This window comes from Solanum dulcamara, chromosome 9 (genome assembly GCF_947179165.1).
Source record: "Solanum dulcamara chromosome 9, daSolDulc1.2, whole genome shotgun sequence".
NCBI lineage: Eukaryota > Viridiplantae > Streptophyta > Magnoliopsida > Solanales > Solanaceae > Solanum > Solanum dulcamara.
Window position 1 is genome coordinate 59,839,442 of NC_077245.1, and position 25,662 is coordinate 59,865,103.

General features: G+C 35.3%; 1 protein-coding gene across 1 annotated transcript; it reads right to left on the reverse strand.

Annotated features, from left to right (window-relative positions):
• Nucleotides 1–19,940: 19,940 nt before the first annotated feature.
• LOC129903709 (basic leucine zipper 61-like) lies at nucleotides 19,941–22,049 on the reverse strand. Its single transcript, XM_055979254.1, has 4 exons — nucleotides 21,883–22,049; nucleotides 21,539–21,629; nucleotides 20,585–20,711; nucleotides 19,941–20,146 (listed from the first exon to the last, which is right to left on the reverse strand). The coding sequence occupies exons 1-4, from the start codon at nucleotides 22,047–22,049 to the stop codon at nucleotides 19,941–19,943; spliced, it is 591 nt and encodes a 196-aa protein (XP_055835229.1).
• Nucleotides 22,050–25,662: the final 3,613 nt, after the last annotated feature.

Consider the following 25,662-nt stretch of genomic DNA (forward strand, 5'->3'; position numbering starts at 1 on the left):
GTCTTTTGAAAAGAAAATAGTTACCATCTTGAAACTAGTTACGTGGATAATTAGGATCTTCAACCTCAACCCCTACATTATGAGACAATGTAGGTAAAAAGTATGCATTAGTACATTTAAATGTACTAAGTATGAGGGCTTGACATGCAAAGAAAATCATGAAATGCAAAGGTCAAGTGAATCACACGATAAGTTAGAATACATAAAGACATGAGAAACTCATATTGACAAAAGCATTAGAAAACATAAATTCCAAATTATAACATACTTAAGAGATCATACATATGTGGGATAGGAACCATAACTAACAATAAGACTATTCGAGCTATAACATAGAATCTCAATGTTGCCTCTACATTGGAGGAAAGGGCGAGACTACTTGCCAAGGTAGACTCCTACATGCCTAAGTGGATCCACTAAGCTGTCGTGTGAACCAGGTACTCATCTCTAGTTATTAGAATCGGGGACTCACCTCCAAGCCTTGATATTTTGGGTACTCACATCATAGAGATTTGGGTATTCACCTCTAATCCCTTTGTACCTACAGTCGAATGTAGTTATATGAAAAGAGACTTTATATAAGGACCCCTTATTTCAAGCCCCCACCTCAAGTATATATTCGGTGCTAAGTTAAATCCCATGGAATACATACATAACATAAAATCATAATTTTATATATCATAGTCATGATCATAGGCTTGAAATCATAGAGTAGCTTATTTTCATAACATACTTGCAATGTGAGAATTGTCCTTTCATCATTACAATCATATTTGCATAATTCATATCGTTAGGCCTTAGGTCACTACATAGGGCCCTAAGTCACCTTACTTCATAATTTGCATAAAAATCATCCTTCAAAACATACTTATATTCCATCATTATAATTGAAATACATAATCATAATTCATATTTGGAAATTCATAATCATAACTTATACTTGAAATTTAGGTAAGACATGAATGCATGATAAATTGATTTGAAAATCATGTAATTGACTTGAAAACATGCATGATCATAAACATTATATCAAACCATACATAATTCATATAGATAATATCATTAGGAAGTATAATTGAAAGTACTCATATTTTAGACCATGAACCCTAGAAATCAAAATAGGAGAATTCATGGAAAAAACTCTACAATTTAATTCAATATCCATCAATTTATATAAAAATAGACTCGTGATCATACTTTGAATCAAAATTCATTCAATTGGAATAGAGATCATAAAACCCATAAAATACCATACTTTAATTTGATAGAAAACCTTGAGGAACTGATTGGGCTTCATGGATAAAAGGATCAATGAATCAATACCCACATACCTTGAGTGAGAACACCAATTAATTTTTAAGAACTTAAGAGTTTTGATGGAGAAATTGAGTGAATTTTCTTGAAGTATTCAATGAAAATCCTTGAGAGCCTTTTTATTGAGAGAGAATTATTTGGTAGATGAATTATAGAAGAATGAATAGAATTAGAGGTTTAGGTTAATTTATAGAGTTGAATTAGGTCCTAAAAACGTCTAGGTTCATTAACTAATAATTTCAGGAAAATCTAAAACGCCCTTAAAAGAAAACCTAATTAGGCTAGAAGACATTTCCAAGTCCGCGACGCGGTTCTGTCGTGGACCACACTATTTTGTGAATTCTTCAAAAATCTTTCTTCCGATCTATGGGTCCAAAAATACAATAAGATGATTATCCCGCGGATTTTGACCCCCTGATCGATATTTCGAACTTGGATTTTCCAAAAAGACTAAGAATAATGAGTTACATGAGCGGCCTATTTCCAAGGCATTCTTAAGGTATTTGGTGGGCATTTTGAGGGATGTTACAGCTTATCAAATAAGATAAAGTGTAGCCCAAAGTCAACAGAAGGTCTGCCCAAAATTATGTCTCGAGCTCATCAATCATGATAGGCGATAAATGAGATATCACCATATTTTCCTAAATTTCTCATACTTATTCATCCGCCAAAAATCTTAATTTAGTCATTTATTCTTCCTTTTAAAGAAAGATTTCTTTTAACACTGGAGGGGTAAATGAGAAAAAAAAGAACTTTAAAAATCATATATCACTCACCTGAGTCTTCGGTGTACTAAAAGCACTGTCTCAAGCCCAATATTTCAATATCATGAGCAAATAACTCACAAACATAAGCCAAATTCATATAAAATAACCAACCAAAACCAAATAAGACAAACAAGCGGCATCCTAAGTTCAAATCACCTAAGAGCAATTTCTAAAGATTCTAAATGATGTAAAAAAGCCAATCTAGCACCTAGACTAAGGCTCTAATAGCTAAAAACATAAAACTAGACACTAACAATGATCATCAACTCCAACAGCTACTAAATCACTAGTTACTACCAAAAATATATCAATTCCAACCAAGCAAATTCTAACAAGAGGAACTCATAATCTACCTCAAAGCCAAAATCGCACAGGAATCACTAAACTCAAACTTTTCCTACTGGGCCCCTCCAAATGATGCCACTCTATCAAATTATCGAAGAACACATCAGAACAAGGCCAACGATACTCATATTTTCTATAATTAAAATGGAACTAAAATCGGGTCAAACTTTGCCATTAGGACCAACAAAAAAAATTGAAAAACCAACTCTGTCATAAGGTTCCAATTAACTCAAGATACTTATGCCCCGAAAATGGGCACATTCTAGCACCGGAAAATCTCAAACAACCCCACCAATTTCAAGCCCTAGAGTAGCTAAAACAATGCTAGAAAAAAGGGAAATTTACCTCAAAAGAAGCCTTTTCTCCTAACTATGAACGTACCAATGGAATCCCCTCAAAAATCCACATAATTTAGCCTTTTGAATCACCCAAATCGCCCAAATATAGAGAGAAAATTGAGTTTGGAAGTTAGGGCTAAAATCTGAAAAAGAGAGCAAAAATACATCTATGATGTCGCTTAAGCGAACCACCGGTGTTCACTTAAGCGACTACCTCAAAGAGGCGATCCTCGCTTTAGCGACATCAAGTCGCTTAAGAAACTGGTCGCTTTAGCGACACCCAACCCCAGGTGCCTTGTCACTTTAGTGATCTCCTAGACACTTTAGCAGCACTCGCTTTAGCAACCAAGAGTTGCTTTAGCGATAACACGAGATTCCTGCTAGTGCAAAATGAGCTTGACATGCCAAATTCTCCATTGGGGTGTTATGGATTCGTTCTAAACCCCGTGTGCGCAAACAAAATATGCTACCCCACCAAATTCAGTGTTCTGGACTCAATGGCACATTAGAAATTCCTATAATAGGTCTCTTTATGGATAAGTAGGCCCTATATCCAAATGTCATTTTCCACAACAGGTCTTAAAAGTAGATCAGAATCCTAGAAAATCGACCAAAGGGTCGTTCTAGACAAAATTCAATATTTCAGAATTAACTGCACTATCAGAATTTCCATCCAGGCGCAATTTCCAAGAATGTTGACCAAAGTCAACCATAAGCTAACTTTCAAAGTCAAAAGTGACAAATGGCCCTAAACTCATACTATTTTCCTTGGTACTCGTGTTAACCCTGCTACTGGTCTAATTTGGTTGTCCTGAAGCTGATGAAACCATCAAAATTTTATTCTAAGGCTTTTACTATAAGTTATGACTGAAGTCATTTTTTCAAGTTGTAGATGTTCGAAAACGGGAAAATGGGCCTAAAACCATTTTTAGCACCTCAAGACCAAAACCAACGGTCATTTTAAACTAAACTTGGTAATCTAGAGCTAATTGCACTGACAGAAATTTTATCTGAGCGCATTTACTAAAAAAAATGTTGACTAAAGTCAAACTCTTACAAGTCTTAAGATTCATGAATGGCCAAACCTACTAAAACTCAACTAAAAAATTTTGTGGAGTGTTCCACCCATCCTAAAACCACATAAAAGCTACAAGTACATTTGGGAAGGGGTAAAATGATAAAAACAGATAAAAGCATGAAAATGACCTTGGAGGTCAATACACCGATTCCCTTGAACTATTACTTCCAGTTATATTACTATGTTTCTTTACCTAATGTATGCAATGTATAAGATTTCTTGGTTGGGATCACTCGCATCCCAATTGTTGTTTTGCGGCTTGGCCCTAGTTTGGGTCATGACAAGCTTGGTACCACAACACAAGGGTTAGAAGATTCTTAGGGAGTCTAACATACCGCGTTAAGTAGAGTCTTATTCATTGATTTAAAGTGAACCACATCCATGAATAGGAAGCTATGAAATATCTTAGGAAAGTCTCACTTCTTTCATGATCTATGTCATGTAGTAGAGTGGTTAAATCTTCTCCTCTAATGCTTGTTTTTTCTGATTTTCAGAATATGACTCTGCGAAGATACCCTGCTAGAAGAAACGTAGTTGAAGGGGAGAAACAAGCTCTAAATGATCCTTTGATTGACCAAGTCTCTAATATTAAGTTTCGAGTGGCTTTCCAAGTACTTTCTCAAGCCATTACGGCTCAAGTCAATCATGAGGTAGTTACTCCCATGAACCCAAATGTGGGTACGGTGGCAAAAAGAGTTTGTGATTTCATGAGGATGAATTTTCTGAAGTTTTGGGGTTTTATGGTGGAAGATGATCCACAATAGTTTGTTGATAGCATTCACAAGATTGTGGATATCATGGGGGTTAGCCTATTTGAAAGGGTGGAGTTACCTACATAAAAAGTAAAGGGTATTTCCCAAATTTGTTTGATCAATGGAAAAGTGAGAGTCCTAGAGAGGCAGATCTAGTGACTTGGGATGAGTTCGAAGGAGTATTTCTTGATTTCTTCTTTCTATTAGAGTTGAGGGAATCCAAAGTACAAGAGTTCATCAACCTCAAGTAAGGTGGTATGAGTTTGAGGGAGTATCTCCTTAATTTCACCTAATTATCGAAATATGCTCTATTCATGGTTGCCGACTCAAGAGCTCATATGAGTATCTTCGTATTTGGTGTGTCAGATATTTTCTCAAAGGATTAGAAGATGGTTATGTTGATTCGGGAGATAGATATCTCAAGACTTATGTCCTATACAGAGAAAATACAGAGTGAGAAGTTAAGGGAGAATAATAGGGAGTCCAAGAGGGCAAGGACCAATGGTGGTGATTTCACTCATGCTAAGTCCGAAGGTGGTGGACATCCTCATTTTTTCCAAAGGTATTCTGATTTATATTCTTCAAACTTCACTACTCCAAGGTTTGACAAAGATAGAGTTCCCAACCCTATTCCTCAAGGAGGTCCTCCTATTATTCAAGTAACCCTCATGTGCAAGAAGTGTGGTAAAAACCACAAGGGTTAGTGTTTAGTGGGTTTGAATGTGTGCTACCGATGCGGTAAGTTAGGTCAACCTTCTAAGGAATGTAAGGCGAAAGATGGTCCTCCTCAAGGCCAAGTTGCCCATGGAGGACAAGTTGCACAAGGTGCTTAAGTGCAACCAAAAGGTGGTAAATGAAACAATCAATTATGTACTCTTAATGGTAGATAAGAGGTGGAGGAGAATCCCCATGTTGCAACTTTTCAGCAGAGGAAAACTTCTCATTGATGTACTTGCCGGATATGTTACGGGTCTTTCACTATGATGTTTATATCTTAATTGATCTGGGTGCCAATTTTTTGTTTTGTTTCCCCTTATGTGGCCATGAGATTTGATGTTATCCCAAAAATGTTCTTAGAGCCTCTTTCCATTTATACTCACAAAGGTAAGTCGGTTGTGGCTAAAAGAGTCTATAAAAGTTTTCTGATTTCGGTCTTCGATAAAGTTACTCTATGTGATTTAGTTGAATTTGAGATGACCGATTTTGATTGTATCCTTGGTATGGATTGGTTATATGAATTTTATGCTTCTATTGATTGTACAACCCGAGTGGTTAAGTTTCAATTTCCAAATGAGCCAATCTTAGAATGGAAGGATAGTAATTTTGTTTTCAAAGGCCAACTCATTTCTAGCCTTAAACCTCAAAGAATGATTTCCAAGGGTTGTATCTACCATCTTGTAAGGTTATGTATGAAAATTCCAAAGTTCCTACTCTAGAGTCAGTCCCCATTGTTAATATATTTTGGATGTATGTTTCAATGATTTACCCTATAATCCTCTAAAAGGGAAATTATACTTATCATAGATCTTCTACCGAGTACTCAACCCATTTCTATTCATCATTACTGAATGGCTTTGACGGAATTAGAGGAGTTAAAAGACCAATTAAATGAATTGTTAGACAAAGAATTCATTAGACCAAGTATATCCACATGGGGTGATCTCATTTTGTTTGTTAGAAAGAAGGATGGCTCACTACGTATGTGCATTATCTACCAGCAATTGAACAAAGTAACCATCAAACATGTACCCAATTATGAGAATAGATAATTTGTTTGACCAATTATAAGGGGCAAGTTATTTCTCTAATATTGATCTCTATTTTGGTTATCACCAACTAAGGGTGAGGGAGTGTGATATTCCCAACATAGCGTATAGCCATTATGAGTTCTTAGTTATGTTGTTTGATTTGACCAATGTCCTCGCGGTATTTATGGAATTGATGAATATGGTGTTCAAATAATATTTTGACACGTTTTTAATTGTGTTTATTGATGATATTTTAGTTTACTCTCAAAATAAGGAGGTACATGCTAATTACTTGATATCTGTGTTGCAAACTCTAAGGGACAAGCAATTATTTGCCAAGTTTGATAAATGTGAGTTTTGGCTAAGGGAAGTGGCTTTTCTTGGTCACATTGTTTCTAGTGAAGGGATTATGGTTGATCCAAAGAAATTCAAAGCGATTAATAATTGCCCTACACCATTGTCCCCTTAGGATATTAGAAGTTTTTTGGGCCTACCCAAATACGATAGGAGATTTGTGAAAGGGTTTTCATCAATTCATCACCTTTGACTAACTTGACTCAAAAGAAGGTAAAGTTTTAATGGTTGCAAGTTTGTGAGAAGAGTTTCCAAGAGTTCAAATATCATCTCACTACCGCTTCTATTCTGACATTACTGGAAAGGTCCAATGGTTTGGTTGTATATTGTGATGCTTCAAGTGTTCGTCTTGGTTGCGTATTGATACAACATGGTAAAATGATATCCAATACCTCTAGGAAACTTAAGGTGCATAAACAAAATTATCCAACCTATGATTTGATTTAGAGATACTATCTTTACGGTGTCCATGTGGATGTATTCACTGACCGTAAGAGTTTACAATATGTGTTTAAGCAAAAATACTTGGACCTTCGTCAAAGGAGATGGCTTGAATTATTAAAGGACTATGATATGAGTGTGTTGTACCATCCGGGTAAAGCTTATATAGTTATCGATGCACTAAGTAGATTTTACATGAGTAGCATTGTACATGTCGAGGAAGGTAAGAAAGAATTGATTAAAGATATTTATAGATTAGCACATTTAGGTGTGCAGTTGGTCGACTCCAATAATGGATCTATTCATGTTCATAATGGTTCGTCATCGTCTCTTGTGGCAGATGTTAAGGCCAAAGAAGACTATGACCCTATTTTTGCTGAGTTAAAGAAGTCGGTTGCCGAAAAATCCATTGAATATTTCTCCCAAGATGTAGATGATGTGCTTCGTTATCAAGGTTGGTTCTGTGTTCCCAATGTTGATGGTTTAAGATAGTTGATATTTAATGAGGCCCATAGTTTCCAATATTCGATTTATCTGGGTTCCTCCCAGATGTGTCATGATTTGAGAGAAGCGTATTGGTGGAATGGTATGAATAAGCACATAGCGGAGTTTGTAGATACATGTCCAAATTGCCAACAAGTTAAAATTGAGCATCAAAGACCGGGAGGTCTAGCCCAAGACATTGAAATTCCTACTTGGAAGTGGGAAAATGTGAATATGGACTTTGTAATGGGTTTTTCTCATACTAAGAAACATTATGATTCCATTTGGGGTGTTGTAGATCGGATGACTAAGTCGGCTCATTTTCTGTCAGTTAAGACTTCTTATGGTGCCAAAGATTATGCTAAGTTGTATGGTCGTGAGTTTGTAAGACTTCATGGTGTGCCCTTGTCCATTATATCGGCTCGAGGTACTCAATTCACTTCACACATTTGGAAGTCGTTTCAAAATAGTCTTGGTAAAGAGGTAAAGATAAGCAAACTTTCCATCCTCAAACCAATAGTCAAGCTGAAAGAATGATCCAAACTTTAGAGGATATGTTGAGGGCGTGTGTCATTGATTTTAAAAGGAGTTGGGATGAATATTTTCCATTGATCGAGTTTGCCTATAATAATAGTTATCACTCTAGCATCCAAATGGCTCATTTCAAATCATTGTATGAAAAAAGATTTAGGTCCCTGGTGGGATGGTTTGAAGTAGGTGAGATGGCCTTGATTAGTCCAGATTTGATAATAGATACCACGAAAAAGGTGTGACTTATAAGAGAGAGATTGAAGATGTCTCAAAGTTGTAAAAAATCATATTCGGATGTTAGATAGAGAGACCTTGAATTTAAGGTGGATGATTGAGTCTATTTGAAAGTTTCACCTAATACGTTTTGGCAGGAAAGGGAAATTGAGTCCTAGATACGCTGGACCTTATAAGATATTGAGATGTGTTGGTAAAGTAGCTTATGAGTTAGATTTACCATTTGAATTAGATATGGTTCATCTAGTGTTTCATGTATCTATGTTGAGAAAGTTCGTGGGTGATACAAATCCCATTGTAACCTTAGAAGATGTGAGTGTTGAAGAGAATTTGTCTTATGAGGTGGTTCTGGTGAAATTCTTAGACTGGAAAGTTAAGAAGCTAAGAAATAAAGAAGTTGAATCCGTCAAAGTGTTATGGAGAAACCTCTTTCTCTCTACACAAGCCTAATGTAGTAAGTTGTTCTCATTCAAGCTAATTGAACTCTTACGTATTTAATTCCTCCTATGTCATTCATATGCATAAATGTTCATGAAGTTGATTTTTAAATCATGATTTATGATAAGTTTGAAGTCTTCATGTTCTATGTATTTTAAAGGTGTTATTATTATCATGTTGGGTTTCTAGTCCTCTTCCCGTGTCATTCTTATGATAATTTAATCTCATTCGAGGAAGAATATTTCCAAGGGGGAGATATCGTAAGACCTCAAAAGTTGGAGAGTGGGAACCCAAAAGAAATCTACAAAAGTTTAAATTAACTTCAGATTTACAAGTCACTCTAAGAATCATAGACAATCATACGACTCATAGGGATGAGTGGTGGATTAAACCCTGGTAGTTGATCATGACCAACCTCAAAGAAAGGTCCTATGAATTTAGTTTATGACTGGTAATCCTCTAGATCAATTGTAGACACGACTCGTAGGTAGAGTTTAGAGACCCTCAAATAGTGTTTCCTCATCGTGAAGATGAGTCGTAGAAACGATTCATATGCAAACTTCATAGACCTGATTTTAGGGTCTTTTCCAAAGCCTGCAGACGAGTCATCTTGACGACTCATCATCCAACCTACATTCGTAGGAACCAATACGTAGGACCAAATCTGAGTTTTAAATGAAGGTTAGTTATGTCATTTCCCAAGTTTGGTTAAATGAACCTAAACACAATTATGGCTAAGTTCAATCCTATATTTACCCAATCTTTTGAAATTCCCTCATTCTAAAATCATTCTTCTAAATTTCCTAAGGCAAGAACTAAAAACTCTCTCAAGGATTCTTCTCCAAGTCTCAAGTTAGGGTTTATACTTCAATAATGTTTCTTCTTCAATTTTGATTAATCTCAATCATGGTATGTAGGGATTGATCCATGGGTTCCTTTCACCCATGGAGTCCCAAAGTTTTCTCAAAATTTTCTTTAATTTTCAATTAATTATGATCCCTAGTTTTTGATTAATTTTATTTAGCTGTTTCAATTTTATTTTGAATTGTTATCAATGATTATTCTAATAATGTTTCTACATGAATTTTATGATTTTAAGTTGAATTATGGATGTCCATGCATAAATATATCTCAATTATGATTTTAAGGTTCAAAGATGATTTTTATGAGTTGATTATGAGATCAGTGATTTCAAGGAAAGTTTTCATGGTTTAAAGTTGAGATTATGATTTTCATGATGAAGTTATGATGATGATCAAATTATGATCAAGTAAAGTTACTATGATGTGATAAGGCCAATTCTCACACAATCATGTCAAAGATGGTGATAAGTACGATTCTCACCGAAGTTATGAATTCCTATAAATCACTAAAGTTAATGAGCTACTTTTAATGTGTTTTATAAAGATGGATTGATAGGTAGTTACTATCTTTATCTAGTATGTTATGAACATATTTTTATGAGTTTTAATTGGGATACTGACTAAGCACAGAGAAAATGTCTAGGTTGGGTTCGGTCCAGTAATGCAGTTAGTTACCCAAGGAAATCCTAGTAGCAACCTAAAGTCCTAAACTATGTTAACTAAGTAATATTGCCTTCATGTCCTAGCTAATGGATCCACATATACCACAATTGAGTTGAGATGACTACCATGACAGAGTATACCCTGGAAACATAGCCTCCTCTTTCTCGATGAGGATTCATCTTTATGGCATGCATGGTCTATGATGTCGGTTAAAGGTCTTATCCCACACAAGTTGAAAGTTAAACTATGAATTTTTATGATTAAGTTTTATGATATGCATTGACCATGCCTTACTCATGTTGATTAGGATTGGTCATGCATCTTATGGAATATTGTTCACGTTTCATTACTTATTCATGTATATCTCAAATACTTAGTACCTTCTATTTACTAACTCTTATTTTGCCTACATTATCTCATAATGTAGGGGCGGACGTCAATAATCCTATTCGTGGCTAGAGTGCTTAGTTTTCTCTAAGAAGTTGGTAAGTCCTCATATCATCGAGGACTTGACTTTGTTTTCACATTATTTCAATGACTTTCTTCTATTGTTTCAGGTGAGATAGGAGCTTTTCCTAACCCCTATCAAAGACTAAATTAGAGGCATGTTTAGACACGATATAATGTAGTCTGGTTGGATATCTATTGAGATTCCCTTTGACCCATTCCCTTGAACTATTACTTTCGCTTATATTATTATCTTTCTTTACCGTATGTATGTGATGTATGCTAAGATGGCTTGGTTGGGGTCCCTCACATTCTGATCGCTATGTTGCAGTTAGGCCCTAGTTCGGGTCATGACATGACTTGACTTCCCTTTTAGAAGTCTCTTATGATTTTTACTTTTTAGGCTTACACATCAGGTTGGGTTCAGGGATGTGTGTCATCATAACCTCAATTTTTGGGTCGGGATATATTAGAATCAAAGTGCTAGGTTACCGATCTCATAAGTTAAAGAGCAGGGTATCTTAAGAGTCTTGTAAATAGGTACATAGAAGTCCACACTTATCTTTGGATAGCGGCTATAAGATAATTAATTGAAGAAATTCCTTTTATTGATTCCTATCATGCGAGTTGTTCATATCAAGTATTGTAAACCTCAAGTCTATTCTTTCTGCATTATAGGTAATGGTCAGGTTGGAGAGGGCAGCTCCTATTTGAGAATGATCTAGTAAGGCCCTACCCGAGACCAATTATAAGTATGGCGATGTGGAGCATCAGACTAAAGAAGTGGTAAAGCAATTATTTAGACCTTGAATATCAGGATTTTAGATTTTGGGTAACCATTTAGCCCTGCTTGTCATTCCTTCAAGATTTGTGGCTTCACCTATTCCTTGCTAGTATTTCTATGTACGCATTAGAACAGAAAGGTTTTGAAAGTTTTTTCAGATGATTGACGGTTGAGTTTGATGATATGAATAGTAAGGAGACTTTTGACTATTTAATCAAGTGCCAAGACAGGTGGTTCAACCTAGATATTTTGGTGGCAAAGAAGTGTCTTACACCTCTTATTAGTTCATAGAAGTTTCCAAGCAGTGCTGGAGATCAATTCATGCTCATAGGCCTGTTGGTTCTCCTATGATGAGTTGGTAGTAGCTTGGTAAGTGTATTCGAGAGGTTTTTCCATATAGTCTTCATGATCAATGCAGAGATGAGTTCAATAGGTTAGAGCAAGGTTCCTAATCAATGTCTGAGTACGAGACTCATTTTCATGAGTTGTCTTGATATACTATGTTGAGTATTTCCATAAAGTTTGAGTGGATTCACAAGTTGGTAAAGAGATTCGCTGGATATCTTTAGGAGGCCATAACCTCTCTTGTGTTATCGGGGGGATCATTTCAGACTAACATTGACCATGCCAGGATGATCAAGATTATCTGACATACTAGATAGGGCAGAGCCAAGAGGTTCTGTCACTAGGCTTAGTTCGATAGTCATTCATCTAGAGGTAGAGATTATTTGGGCTAGGGCACCCAAGGATGTTAAGCTAGGCCAGTGCATGCAGCGATTTGGGATACAGATAATGTTAGTGGACCTTCTAATTATCCATAAAGAGATTTTTATCCTCAAGTTTGTTTTGTTGTGATAGGTTTGAGCATGAGGGAAAGAATTTCCCCTGGTGTGAATCTTTTTTTATTCAGCTAGAGCCACAGGTATCCATGATACACCCTAATATTTGAGGTACTTCATAAGGTACCAAAGGTGGAGATCAAGGTGATTGAGGTAGTTTCATATTGGTTCTCAGACTAGTGGTGGTTGGAGGCTATGCTATCTTATACTGGGTAGATCTAGGCAGAGGCCTTCGATTCAGTGATTGCAAATATCGACCCAGTTTTCCATCCTTCTGATTGAGTGTTGTTAGATATTGGGTCTACCTATTCTTAAATGTCGACTTATTTTGCAATAAATATTAATTATGTGTGTTAACTCATTGCAGTACCTATTGTATCTTTACAATGGTAGGTGAGTCTTTAGTGGTAGATCGGGTATAATAGAGATGTATAGTGATATTTACGGATAGAGAAACTTGGGCAGACGTGATCTTATTAGATATGCTTGATTTTGATGTGATATTGAGTATGGATTGGTTATGTACCTATCATGCGATTTTAGATTTTTATGTCAAGACCATGACCTTAGCCTGTCCTAATTTTCCTTGCATATTATGGATGGGATCTGAGTTTTTATCCAAAAGGAGTGATGTCTTACTTTTGTGCTCGTCGTATGCTGGAGAATGGTTGCTTGTAATATTTAGCCCATGTTCGTTATACTACTAAGAGGTATCTCCTTTAGAGACTACGCGAGTGGTGAGAGAGTTCATGGATGTATTTTACAAACTTTTCGGGTATTCCTTTAGACCGTGATATTGACTTTGAGATTGATTTGGAGCTAGGCACCAAGCCCATCTCCATTTCTCGTTATCGAATGGCTCTTGCGGAATTGAAGGAGTTGAAAGGACAATTAAAAGATTTGTTGAAGAATGGGTTTGTTCAACCTAGTATATACTTGTGGGGTATGCTAGTCTTATTTGTGATGGAAAAGGATGATACTTTGAGGATGTGTATTGACCATCGACAGTTGAACAAAGTCACCATCAAGAACAAAGACACTTTTTCTCGCATTAATTATTTATTTGGTCAGCTTCAGGATGCTTAGGTGTTCTCTAAGATTGATTTGAGGTCAGGTTACCATCAGTTGAGAGTTCAGGAATCTGATATCTTAAAGACTATATTTAGGACTCGTTATGGGCATTATGAGTTTGTGGTTATGTCTTTTGGGTTGACTAATGCCCTAGCTACTTTTATGGGGTTGATGAACCAGGTATTTCGACCTCATTTGGAGTAATTTATGATTATATTTATTAATGATATCTTGGTTTATTCCAAGAATGATTCCAATCATATTAGTCTTCGAAGGGTTGTACATCAGAAATTGAGAAAGGAGAAGCTGTATGCAAAAATCTCCAAAGGTGAGTTTTGGCTCGAGTTCGTGATATTCTTCGATCATATGGTGACCAATGATGGTATTATGGTCAATCCTTCCAAGGTTGCAGCAGTTAGTGGTTGGGTTAGGCCTACTTCAGTTATTCAGATTTTGAGTTTTATTAGGTTGGCAGGCTATTATCGTTGGTTTGTTCAGAGTTTCTCTTCTATTGAAGCCCAATTTACTAGGCTAACTCAAAAGATTGTGTCTTTTTAATGGATTGATGAGTGTGAAGCGAGCTTTCAAAAGCTTAAGTAGTTATTGACTTCAGCACCTATTCTATCCTTATTGGAGGAGGGTGTGGCCTTTGTTATATTTTGTGATGCTTCGGGAGTCAGTTTGGATTGTGTATTAATGCAAAAAGGTAGAATTATAGCTTATACTTCTCAACAGTAAGATACATGAGAAGAACTACCTTACTCAATATTTGGATTTGGCGGCGGTGGTGTTTGTTCTGAAGTTATGGAGGCACTATCTCTATGGTCTGCATTGTGAGTTCTTTACCGATCACTATATCCTTAAGTATATCTTTTCTCAGCCAAATCTGGATATGAGGCAATGTAGGTGGTTAGAATTATTGAAAGACTATGATATCACCATTATTTATCATCCGGACAAAGATAATATGATAGCTGATGCCTTGAGTTGCAAAGCACCTAGCATGGGTAGGTTAGCCTTCCTTAAGGCAGATGAGTGGCCTTTGGCTTTAGAGGTTCAGTTATTGGCTAGAAAGTGGGTCTGACTTGATATTTCTACATATCATAGCATTTTGGCCTTTGTGGAGGGTAGGTCTACTTTGATGGATCATATTCATGCATACCAGTTTGATGATGACAATTTGGGGACCATTTGAGACAAAGTGTTGGGAGGTGAATTTAAATCAACTCTCTTAATTTGGAGGAGGGTTTTGAGGTTTAATGGTCGCATTTGTGTGCCCAAAGTAGTGATTCAGTACGTATAATAATAGAGGAAGATCAATGTTCTAAGTATTCTATTCATCCAGGAGATACAAAGATGTTTCATTACTTGAAGCAACACATTATTGGCGGTGCTTCTTTTGTGGCTAAGTGTCTAAACTACCAATAAGTGAAGTATGAGCATCAGAAACCGGATGATCCTATGCAAAGGAAGCCCATTCCCTAGTGGAAGTGGGAGCATATTTCCATGGATTGGGTAAGTATGGCTCTGTTTGGGTGATTGTGGACCGATTAACCAAATCAGCCCATTTTGTTCTGGTGAATACTAGCTATAATGTGGAGCAATTAGCAAGGATCTACATTTGTGAGATTGTCAAGTTGTATGGAATGCCATCTCTATTGTGTAAGATTGGGGTTCAGAGCTCACCTCTCATTTTTGGGAGGCATTATAGCGTGGTTTGGATACTTGGTTAGACATGAGTTCAGCGTTTCATCCCCAAATTGATGGCCAGCCCGAGCGGACTATTCAAGTATTGGAGGATATGCTTAGGGCCTGTGTGATTGATTTTGGTGTCGTATAGGACCAAAAATTGCCTTGGCAGAGTATGCGTATAATAACAATTATCATTCCAGCATTTAGATGGCACCGTTTGAGGAATTGTATGGTTTTACATGTCAATCGCCCATTGGGTGGTTTGGTTCAGTTGTTATGAATGTATTAGATACTAATTTACTCAGAGATGCCATGGAGCAGGTACTCTTGATTCAGAGTAGACTATTGATAGGCTCAAGTTATTAGAAGAGCTATGCTGACAAGAGAGTCTTTCCCTTAGAGTTCAGGGTAGGCAGCAATGTATGGCTGAACATATCGCCTATGAAAGGTGTGATAAGATTTGGGAAGAAGGGAAATCTTAGCCTAAGGTTTTTTGGCTTGTTTGAGATTGTGAGGAGACTGGATAGGGTGGTTATGAGTTAGCCTTTCCCCCTAGATTGTCAGCTACCCATTTGGTGTTTCATGTCACCATACTTCACAAGTATATATCGGATGAGTCCCATGTGATTTCTAATGATGCGGTGGATTTGGGTCCAGATTTGTCTTATGAAGAGGAGCCGATAGCTATTCTAGATAGGCGAATTTGTAGGCTCAAGACCAAAGAGATCGCTTCAGTTATGGTGCAATGGAGATATCGACTTGTTGAAGAGGCAACTTGGAAGTTATAGTCTGACATATGGGCTTGGTACCCTTAGCTTTTTGAGACTCCAGGTACTTTTCTTTATCTTATGTTCAAGAACGAACATCATTTTTAGTAATAGATGTTGTAATAACCTTGAGGGTCATTTTTGAAACTTCTTGAGAAATTACCATTTTACCTCTCTTGTTAGTATCCCTAGGTGTTATTTGACTAGTTTGAGTAGTTGGTTTTGATAAATTCTTAATAGGTTGTGAATTGTGCAAGTTTGAGTTTTGAAGGTTTAATCTGTTCAAAAATGGATTTCGGTATCAACCAGAGCTAAAGGTTGCGTAACGAAATTTTATCAGTTCCATCAGCTCCGAAATGTGGAAATTACCCTAAGATTTCCTTCGTTTTTGAATTCGGAGTTGTTTCATGAATTTGAGGTCTTAAGTTGAAATGTTTGATTTTAAATAAGTTATATTTAAAAGAGTTAAGTTTGACTTTGGTCAACAATTTGAGTTTGAAAACTCGGATTGGATTTATACTGATTCCATTGGTTTCAGTGAGTGATTTTAGGCGTAGGAGCGACTTCATTATATTGTTTGGAGGTACGGAGCTCATTTTGGTCATTTTGAAGTTTAAAGTTAGTTTAGTTGTGACTTATTGAGTTTTGGGTAAAGGAGACCTCAAATTCAACTTCTGATTATTTCATTGAGTCAGATCATTGAATTTAGTAGGAATGCATATATGGTTGTGTGTATGGGACTCTGAACGAATCCTGAGGGGCATTTCAAAGACTTTGAGACCTGGTGAAAAAATGTTGTGTGCTGTGTTCTGGTGCACTAGTGATCGCAAGTAGCCATCGCTTTCACGAACCTTTGCTTTAGTGAAGGACTTCGCTCTTATAAAGGGGAGGAATTATGTAGGGGTCGCTTTTGCAATCATCGCAATAGCGACTTGGGGTTCGCGATCACGACACCTGAGAGTCCAAAATCGGGATTCTGGGTCATTTCTTCAATTTTTGACTTGTGAGAGCTCAGGTAAGACGATTAGAATGAGATTTTTTTTGGAAAATGTTGGATAAGTGATTTTCTAACTAAAATTCTCATTTCCATTTAATATATCATGATTTTAACTTCCAAGTTCTCGATTTTGAACCTCCAATCCCTTTGTTTTTCATGAATTCGAAATGTGGGTTTTGAACTCCATTCTTACTCAAATTTTATGGGTTTTTCAGCCATGAGCTCCATTTTTCATGTAGAACCTGATTTTAGAGTCATTTTTCAATTTTACCCTTTTTGAAATTAATCAATTTTTGGACCATGTTACCTCGGATTTCGAATCCTTGCAATATGAATGTCATTGAACTCCTTGTGATGTGTATGTTTTATTTTTGATAGTGGGTTATCATTTTGGGTATTGAATTCGAGGTTTGTTCATCTGATAGAAGTGTTCGAGTTTGGTTTCGACAATTGAGGTATGTTTTGCTATCCTTCTTGAGATTGGGATGGGGTAATTAGTCAATCATATGTTATAGAATTTGGGATTGGGTTTTAGTGTATATTGGGACTGTTAAATTAATTATGATGCCCATGTGGGAGCTTATCTGTGTTGTGTATCCCGAGTGAGGGTCTTATTTGTTATCTTATCGTCTTTGAGAATATGTAATTCGTAATTTGCCCGTGAGAGAGGTGTGAGGATACTATTTGATTTGTAATGCCTGCCTGAGGGGTTGAGTTGGGGGTTTTGAGCATACTTGAGCACTAAAATATTTTTGAAAGAAGGTGAACACTTATTTTAATATATTTCCTTCCCATTATGATCTGTTGAGGGTGAAGATCAAATTTAGGTTGAGTTTTGACAACTTTGAGCCTTGTATTACGTGTTGAGTCTAACATTACCTCCATGTTTTATGTGTTATAATGCATTCATCCTTATTCATCATAGCATTGATGTAGGGAAGTTAAAAATTGTGAAATCCTTTTTAAAAATGAAAATGTGGCACCTTTTTGTATCCTTGATCACGAGCTAGGTGGCAAGTTGATGAGATATCGAGATTGTGATTTTGTATATAGACTGCGAGTCCCCCATGAGTCCTTTTTCTAGAAGTCTTAGCTTGACTAGTGTATACGACAACCTTGATTCTATCGTACCACCACATCATTGCCTCATCATGTTGCATTGTATTGCATCAGATTAATATACGTGCAACTTGACTTATCTGGGTAAATGTTATAATAAACTGTCCTTATTCTTTTATTTGAATCACGCCATTTTGTATAAATTGGCATCACCGATGACAGAATGAGACTTTTCTGTATGCAAGTGGAAGTATTTCTTAGTCTATTCCATAAGTTTGATTAATTTCCTATACTCAGTTAGTTTGCATATCCAGTCGGTCAAACCTAATGAGTACATGTGCATTGTACTTATAGCTTCAGAATAGTGGTGACATCTCGAGATTCGGATCGCCACTATTTCTATGTTTTATTTCTTAGTCTTTAATACTATTCGGAGACTTATGTTGTATATTCATATTCAGGTTTTTTATTTGATGCTGTTTATACTTATGACACTAGGTTTTGGGGTATTTTCGTCATTGTCTTTCTTTTTATTTAAATTGTAGCTTGACTTCTCCTTTGGGAGTCTCGTATGAGTTTTTACTTTTTAGGCGTACGCATCAGGTTGAGCTTCGGGATGTGTGTTATTATGACCTCAGTTTTTGGATCATGACAATAACATCAATTGAATCAAAATAAAAAAGGACCCATTGAGAATTGATATAACCTTCACTGAATTGGGTGAAATAGAACTTGAAGATTTGAGATTCTTTTGGGACCCAATGGATGAAAGGAACCCATTGGTGAATTTCCACCTACCTTAATAATCAAATCTCTAAAAGCAAGCTCTAGTAATTGAACTTGACCTTGAAACTCTAGCTTTTCTTCCTTAAGCTTGAGAGAGAATTAGAGAAAATGAGTTGAGAGACTTTGAGAATTTGAGTTAATGAGAGGAAATATATTAGTCTTTAAAGTTAAAAACAGTTATATGGCTAGTTATAGGTCAAAAACGACATAGTTTAGGAATTAAAAAAATGGAAAAAGTCCAAAATATCCTTCACTTAAAACTTACGAAGGTGACCTATGGATGGGACCTATGGTCAGTTGGTCATTTATGACTCATCACCCTCCCTCGTAGAATTTGTGCTTAAATTCCAGAGCCACTAGAATTGTATCTCAGTCTACGACCCTTTTCCTACTAGTCATAGGTAGTTCTATGAGTCGTAGAACACTTGCGTAGAAGTCGTGTCCAAAATTAGAGGCTACTAAAATTTGACTATCATTCCTATGACTCGTGTCTATGGTTCATAGAAGTCCTTATAGGTCTTCAAAAGGGTTTGTCTTTCCAACTTTCAAATTTTCTAAAAACCAAGTCTCCGAATCTCACTCTACGGGTCATCCTACAGTCCATAGATATTACTACGGTCCGTAGGACCCCTCGTAAAATTCAACCTGAACTATTGAATTTTTTTCTAAGTGTCAGAGCTTCATACGACCGCCTTCCTATGGATCATAGGTCTTCTTACAGGCCGTAGATTGGATCGTGGAAACCTGCACCAGTTCACTTTTCTACAACATTTTCATTTGTTCGACTTTTCAACTTCCGAGGTCTTACACCTTCTCAGGTTCGCTATGAAGAATTGCATGTCGTTGTAAGTCAACTTAATCAGATGAAATAAAAAATTCTAGGTATTAACAATACATATAACTTAAACTCATTTTCAAATACTAGAAATTAAAATATCCATAAAGACCAAGTATATAACTTTTTTTTCGCTAATTCAAAAATGAACATTTGACTAAATTGCATAATATAAATTCATAACTTCAACACCCTTCAACCCCCTTCCTCCCCCCCCCCCCCCCCCCAAACCCAACCAAACACCCCCTCAAATAAAAGAATAAGAATAGAAATAATCCAACAAAGATTAGTTCTAACAATATTTCTTGACTTGTTCACGTGTCGTCATTCTTTGATGGAAAAAAGTTGATGGTGTCTAGGTTGAGATACTGATCCACGTCTATATCTGCAGCTGATTCTGAGTCATCATGATCATAAGTGTTGGAGCTTTGTCCCTCAATCTCCATATGCTCGTCAGCTTCCTGATTCATTGCAAGTTCTTTAAACCTCTTCAACTCAACTTTCAACTGTTCAGTCTGTACTGAAATCGAGATAATCGAAGTTAATATTTCAAGCTTATGTATTCTAGAATATATATATATATATATAATAAAGTTTTAAGACAAATGTATAAGATTGAATCGAATGTAGTGAGTTTGACTCAACATGCAACAAATATGTAGACATGCTTGATCTGTCGTAAAGAAAATTTTGGTACGTAAGTCATAGAGAAGAAAAATATTGCAACAACTAATGCATGTAACATCTTTTTTATGATACAATGTAATTTCTGCATTACATTATGAGAAAATTTGTATAGTAATATTTTACGTAATAATTAATCTCATCATTAATAATCAAAATATAATAATTTTTTTATTATTTTATTATGATGTGAATAATTTCTATATTATTACTCATGCATAAATATAGAGTAAACAAAAAAACTTCTTTTTTGTGGAAAAGGAAATACATATACCGGTGAGAAAATTAGATTTGACAGTGATGCTATCCAATTTTTCTTTCAATAATTCATTCTCCAGCTGCAACTTCTTTTTATTGTCTTTGGCATTTTCTAGTTTTGGTCTCATCAAAGCAATCATATCCTGCAGCAGTACATATAGGAAATAAATTATTAGCGCTAATTATATTAGCCTATTGATATTGAAGGACCAAACAAACTTTTATGCATCTCGAGTGAATCATGCCATTCGACAAAACATCATCAGTTTTAATTATTTATGTGTGAAACAAATGAAACGAAGAATAACTATATATATTTGGGTATGCATAATCTAGAATATCAGAAACAACGTTCCTACCTTACACAATTAGAATTAAGACTTGCATATATTTTATATCCTTTTTAGATTCTATTGTGTGATTATATTGGATTTTTTATTGTAGTATGTACGCTTAGTCTAGTCATTAATTTAATTTATTTCAAAACATGGTCACATGTCGGAAAATGAGAAAGCGTGCATTTAATTGCTCATTTAACAAATGAGTTTTTAAAGGATATTTTAAAATTAAGATTCATCTTTTGATTTTTACTTTTGTTTCTTTCGAAATCCAATAATTTTGAATCTAAACCGTGACCTAAAATTAGGCATTAAACATGCAAGTGTATGTAATTAATTAACATGCGCCATCATAAATAATTTATGCACAAAGTACTAATAGAAATGATTCAAAAAAATTGATTCATGAAACTCATCAAGAAAATTATATATTAATAAATTTGAGTAGCAATTGATAGGATTTGATCTGTTATTCTGATTTATTTAATTGCTTACTTTTTTAAAAGCTAGAATTATCTAAGACTATGTTTGTACATGTCACTGTATTTTAACAAAAGAAACCAAGAAAAAAAAAATCAAATAATGGACTAAGAAAACATTTGAATAAAAACTCTTGATCTAAAATTTATTACCTGAAGATATTTGACCTCTTTTTCCAATTCAGTTTTGTATTCAACCCTCTTCATTCTGCTCCTTTGTGCAGAGAATCGATTTGACATCCTTCTATAATAAATGTTACGATTCCATAAGAAATAAAATTTATCAAGTCTTAACAAATACAAACCTTTTAAAAATAATAATAATTATTTATCACATAGCTAGAGAAGAAAAATAAATTTCTGATGAAATGCATTGAAAATGGTCTTGTTGAAATTGTTTTCAACGAACTTTTCATAAAAAATTCCAAACATCCATCAAGATTCACATTTTTTAAAGTAGTCTCACTTAAAAAAAGTACACACATAGACATATATACCTTCTCAACTTCCTCAAGTCCACATTGGGGTCTATTTGATCATGCTTCAGTTCAAAATTCATAGCTTCTTCTAAGGTTGGAATCCTATTAACTGATTCATATTCATTTGGAGTTTCAAGAGACAAATCCAATTTAGGCTCATCAGATCTTTTTTGTTTCTTATTCATTTTTCCTTCAACAAATTTTGTTGAATCACCTATGGAGCAATGAATTGAAAATTCCCCAAAAAATAAATTAGCAGAAAAAGAAAGAAAATTTATAAAGTAAGTAAATAATGAAGTGCATGAACTAATATATGTATACCTTTAATTGAAGAATGCTTCTTTAGATTTTATGTGAGGTTGCAAAGTAATAACTAGATGGACATATATAGAGACTAAAAAACGATTTTTTTTCACTTGAACAGCCTGTCATGTAATATTTTCAATAAGAAGGTAAGAAAATTAATAGTTTTCTATATATATTACCCTTCAATTAGTTGTATAAAAAATAAAATAAGTAAGGGAAATGAGTTCAAAATAATCATATCATGGGGGTTATACAAGTGTTTCTTTATTCTATATAGCTCATGAAATTATAGAAGATAAAAGTATTTAAATAAATTTCAAAATAAAACAAGGTGAATAGTATATTCACTGTAAAGTTTTGAAAAGTTTCAAAAAATTTAAAAACTGGATGAAGTATACCTATTAAGAAAATCAAATTAACATTATTGTGTCGAGACATTGTCTAAATGTCACATAAAGTTGCATAAGTAACACAGAAATTATATTATGTTCAATTTTGCATTGCCGCCTTTGTTTCCTCCTGATAACTTTATCTTATGCTACTTAAACAAAGTTGAGTGACTTTTAAAATTAAAAAGAATAGTCTTTCATGACATTAAGATAATGATTTTTATACTATAAAATAAAATGTGAGCTTTTATCTACAATAACACGTTTCTCATAGTGAATGTGTTTTATTTTTACTCTTTTTTTTGGTTATTTTAATCACACCTTAATATCACTAAAAAATCAGCATTGACTCAATACTCGGCAGCCAATTCATGTGTTTTCTTATTCTTAATTGTGTTCATGCCTTTTTATGACATGAACCTTACTTAGAAAGTATTGATTAATGATTTTTGCATTGATATTCATTATGAATGATTTCCATAATTTAAGTTCAAGTATTTTGAATTTTCACTGAGAATGAGCCTTAAGGGAACTTGAATGGTTCCTAATGCATTATTTGTATTGAGAAAGTATGTATATTTTAAACAAAGCATAAATAGTTTCAAATGCAGTTTCAGTATGTTAAAGAAAACCTTAGTTTATGCTTGAAGAAGTATTATGAGTATTACCTCAACATAAATCTTACTATTATGAGCATTAATGCATGTATTGAGAGTAGTATAAATCACCGATTTGGGTAAAATCTAAGATAACTCAAATCCCATAACCTATGCCGCCAGCGTAGATATGATCGTACTGTTGGTTCGAGCGACTCCTCACCCAACCTTGATAAAGATTTTTAGATAGATCCATAAGTACAGTTTGTTGTCCTATGCTCTGGTAAGGTTTAAGATGGCCCTAGCAATGTGTGTAGAACGTTGTATCATCACGAGGATAATAGTGTTTGTTGTTGGTTAGACAAACTCTCTAAGAAAAGTAAGGTTATTATCTTAAGATTTCATTATTGTCTTCTTTCAGTTGTAAAGCTTTACATGTATCCTTTACACTTGTATTGTTTTACTCTTAGTGAAGTTATTTTAAGCATGAGTATTCAGTCCAATATTGTTTTATTTAGGTTTATTACATATTGTACATTCCATGTATCGATGTCTTTCGATGTTGCATCATTTAATGATGCAAATACAGGTGCTCAGGCTCATCAACAGACGCTCAGTTGAGATCATTTATTTCTAAACCTTTTTGTGAGACCTTCTTGCCTTTAGGGGACTCCATTTTAGTTATGTTATTCAGTGCTATTAATTATTTTTGAGGTAGTCATGGGTCCTGTTTTGTACCTATCTTTAGTTAGTAGAGGCTTCATGGACAAAGTTAGTTAGTCATTCAGTTCCTTTAGTTTGATGTTATAAACATTATTTCTACTTACATTCAGAGTTATTTGATAGCCGTTTGTTTTGGTATAAATAGTCATTATCTTCTGTTCTACCAAAGTATTTCACAAGGGAATCCATCATCTTGTAGGATTCTTTCATAGAAATCGCAAAGACAAAATCGGCTGGCTTCTAGTTGCATCAGATCTAGAGATTTGTTGCTAGTGCATGAAACTTACTTGCTTGTTTTAAATGCTCATCTTTTAAAGATTATGTATTCATATTTAGTCCTTCTCTGAGTAATCATCTAGGACAAGAGTTCTCTTGGGACCAACAATGATTTCTGAGTGCTTTCCATAACTAGAGTGTAGACCCAGGGCGTGACAAACTTTGTATCAGTGAATATGATTCAAGAGTTCTAGGATGTCTATGAAGCTGTGTCTAGTAGAGTCCTCATTGATATGAACACACCTCATCTATAATAGGAAGGCTACATGACATTAGAAAATATCACACTTTTTTCAAACTCTAAATTCATGTGGTGGAGTTTAACTCTATAAAAGCTCTTTCTAACTCATGCGTTTACTCATTTACAAATTTCCTTCAAAGTATACCATCAGCCAAAGCAACATCGCCAACACTGAGGTTGGCGCTGGAACCAATACGAGAAATATGCCTCTACCCTTGAGGATGTAGGCGAGGAATGGAGCTTTCCTAATAGATTAAGGCAATGATATTGGGACTTAAAAGATGCCTGCTAACATTACAAGGGTTCCATAGACAACTGCTCTACAGTCGCCCTTCACTACAAAGGCAGAGTTTAGGGGTGCTATTTAGATGCTTAGTTTATGGCTGCTCAGTCAGGCCATTAAGACACTCTATTCATTAGCCCCAATTCCCAAGAGTCATCAGTTGTGCCTAGGATCAGGAATTTCTTGAGGATAAATCCACCTGTGCTCATAGGGTCGAAGTAGAAGAGGATCTGTAGAACGTTATTGATGAGATATGGAATATTTAAAAGGTGATGCATTCTACATATATAGAGGGAGTTTAACTTGTTGTGGATCAACTCAAGGATGTCTCCAAAATATGGTACAATCAGTGGAAATGGGAGAAGAGTCGTGGTGAGGATGTTGAGCTAGCAGTATTAGAGGATTTTATGCAACCATTGTTGGATCACTTCTTTCCCTAAGAGATAAGGGAGGTGAATGTAGAAGAGTTAGTGAACTTAAAGTAGGAAGAGGTGAAAGGGAAAGAGTATAGCCTTAAGTTCATCTAGTAGTTGCGTTATGATCCAAAGATGGTTACGTATATGAGGTCTATGAGGAAGTTTGTCTTTGGTTTTGGGAAAACATGTAAAGAAGGAATACAAGGCAACAATTTTGATGTTTGATATGGATATTTCTAGGCTCATGGTATATGCCCAACCGGTTGAGAAAGATAATAAGTAGGATAGAGAAGAGGATGAGAAAGAGAGGGCAAAGTCGATTGGGCATGAGCCCACACAGTAGAGGAGTGGTAATGGCAGCAAGTCTTTCTCCCAAAAGAGGTGATCTGTATGTGCACCATGATAATCAAGTGCACCTGCAACGAGTAATAAAAATGATCAGAAGTTTTAAAGTAATCAAAATTTGAAAGCTCAGTGTTCTCAGTCACAAGGTATGTGGAAAAAGGATTTTCTTGGAAACCATCTTGTAGTAAGTATGATAGGACCCATCTAGGGGAGTGGCACAAGT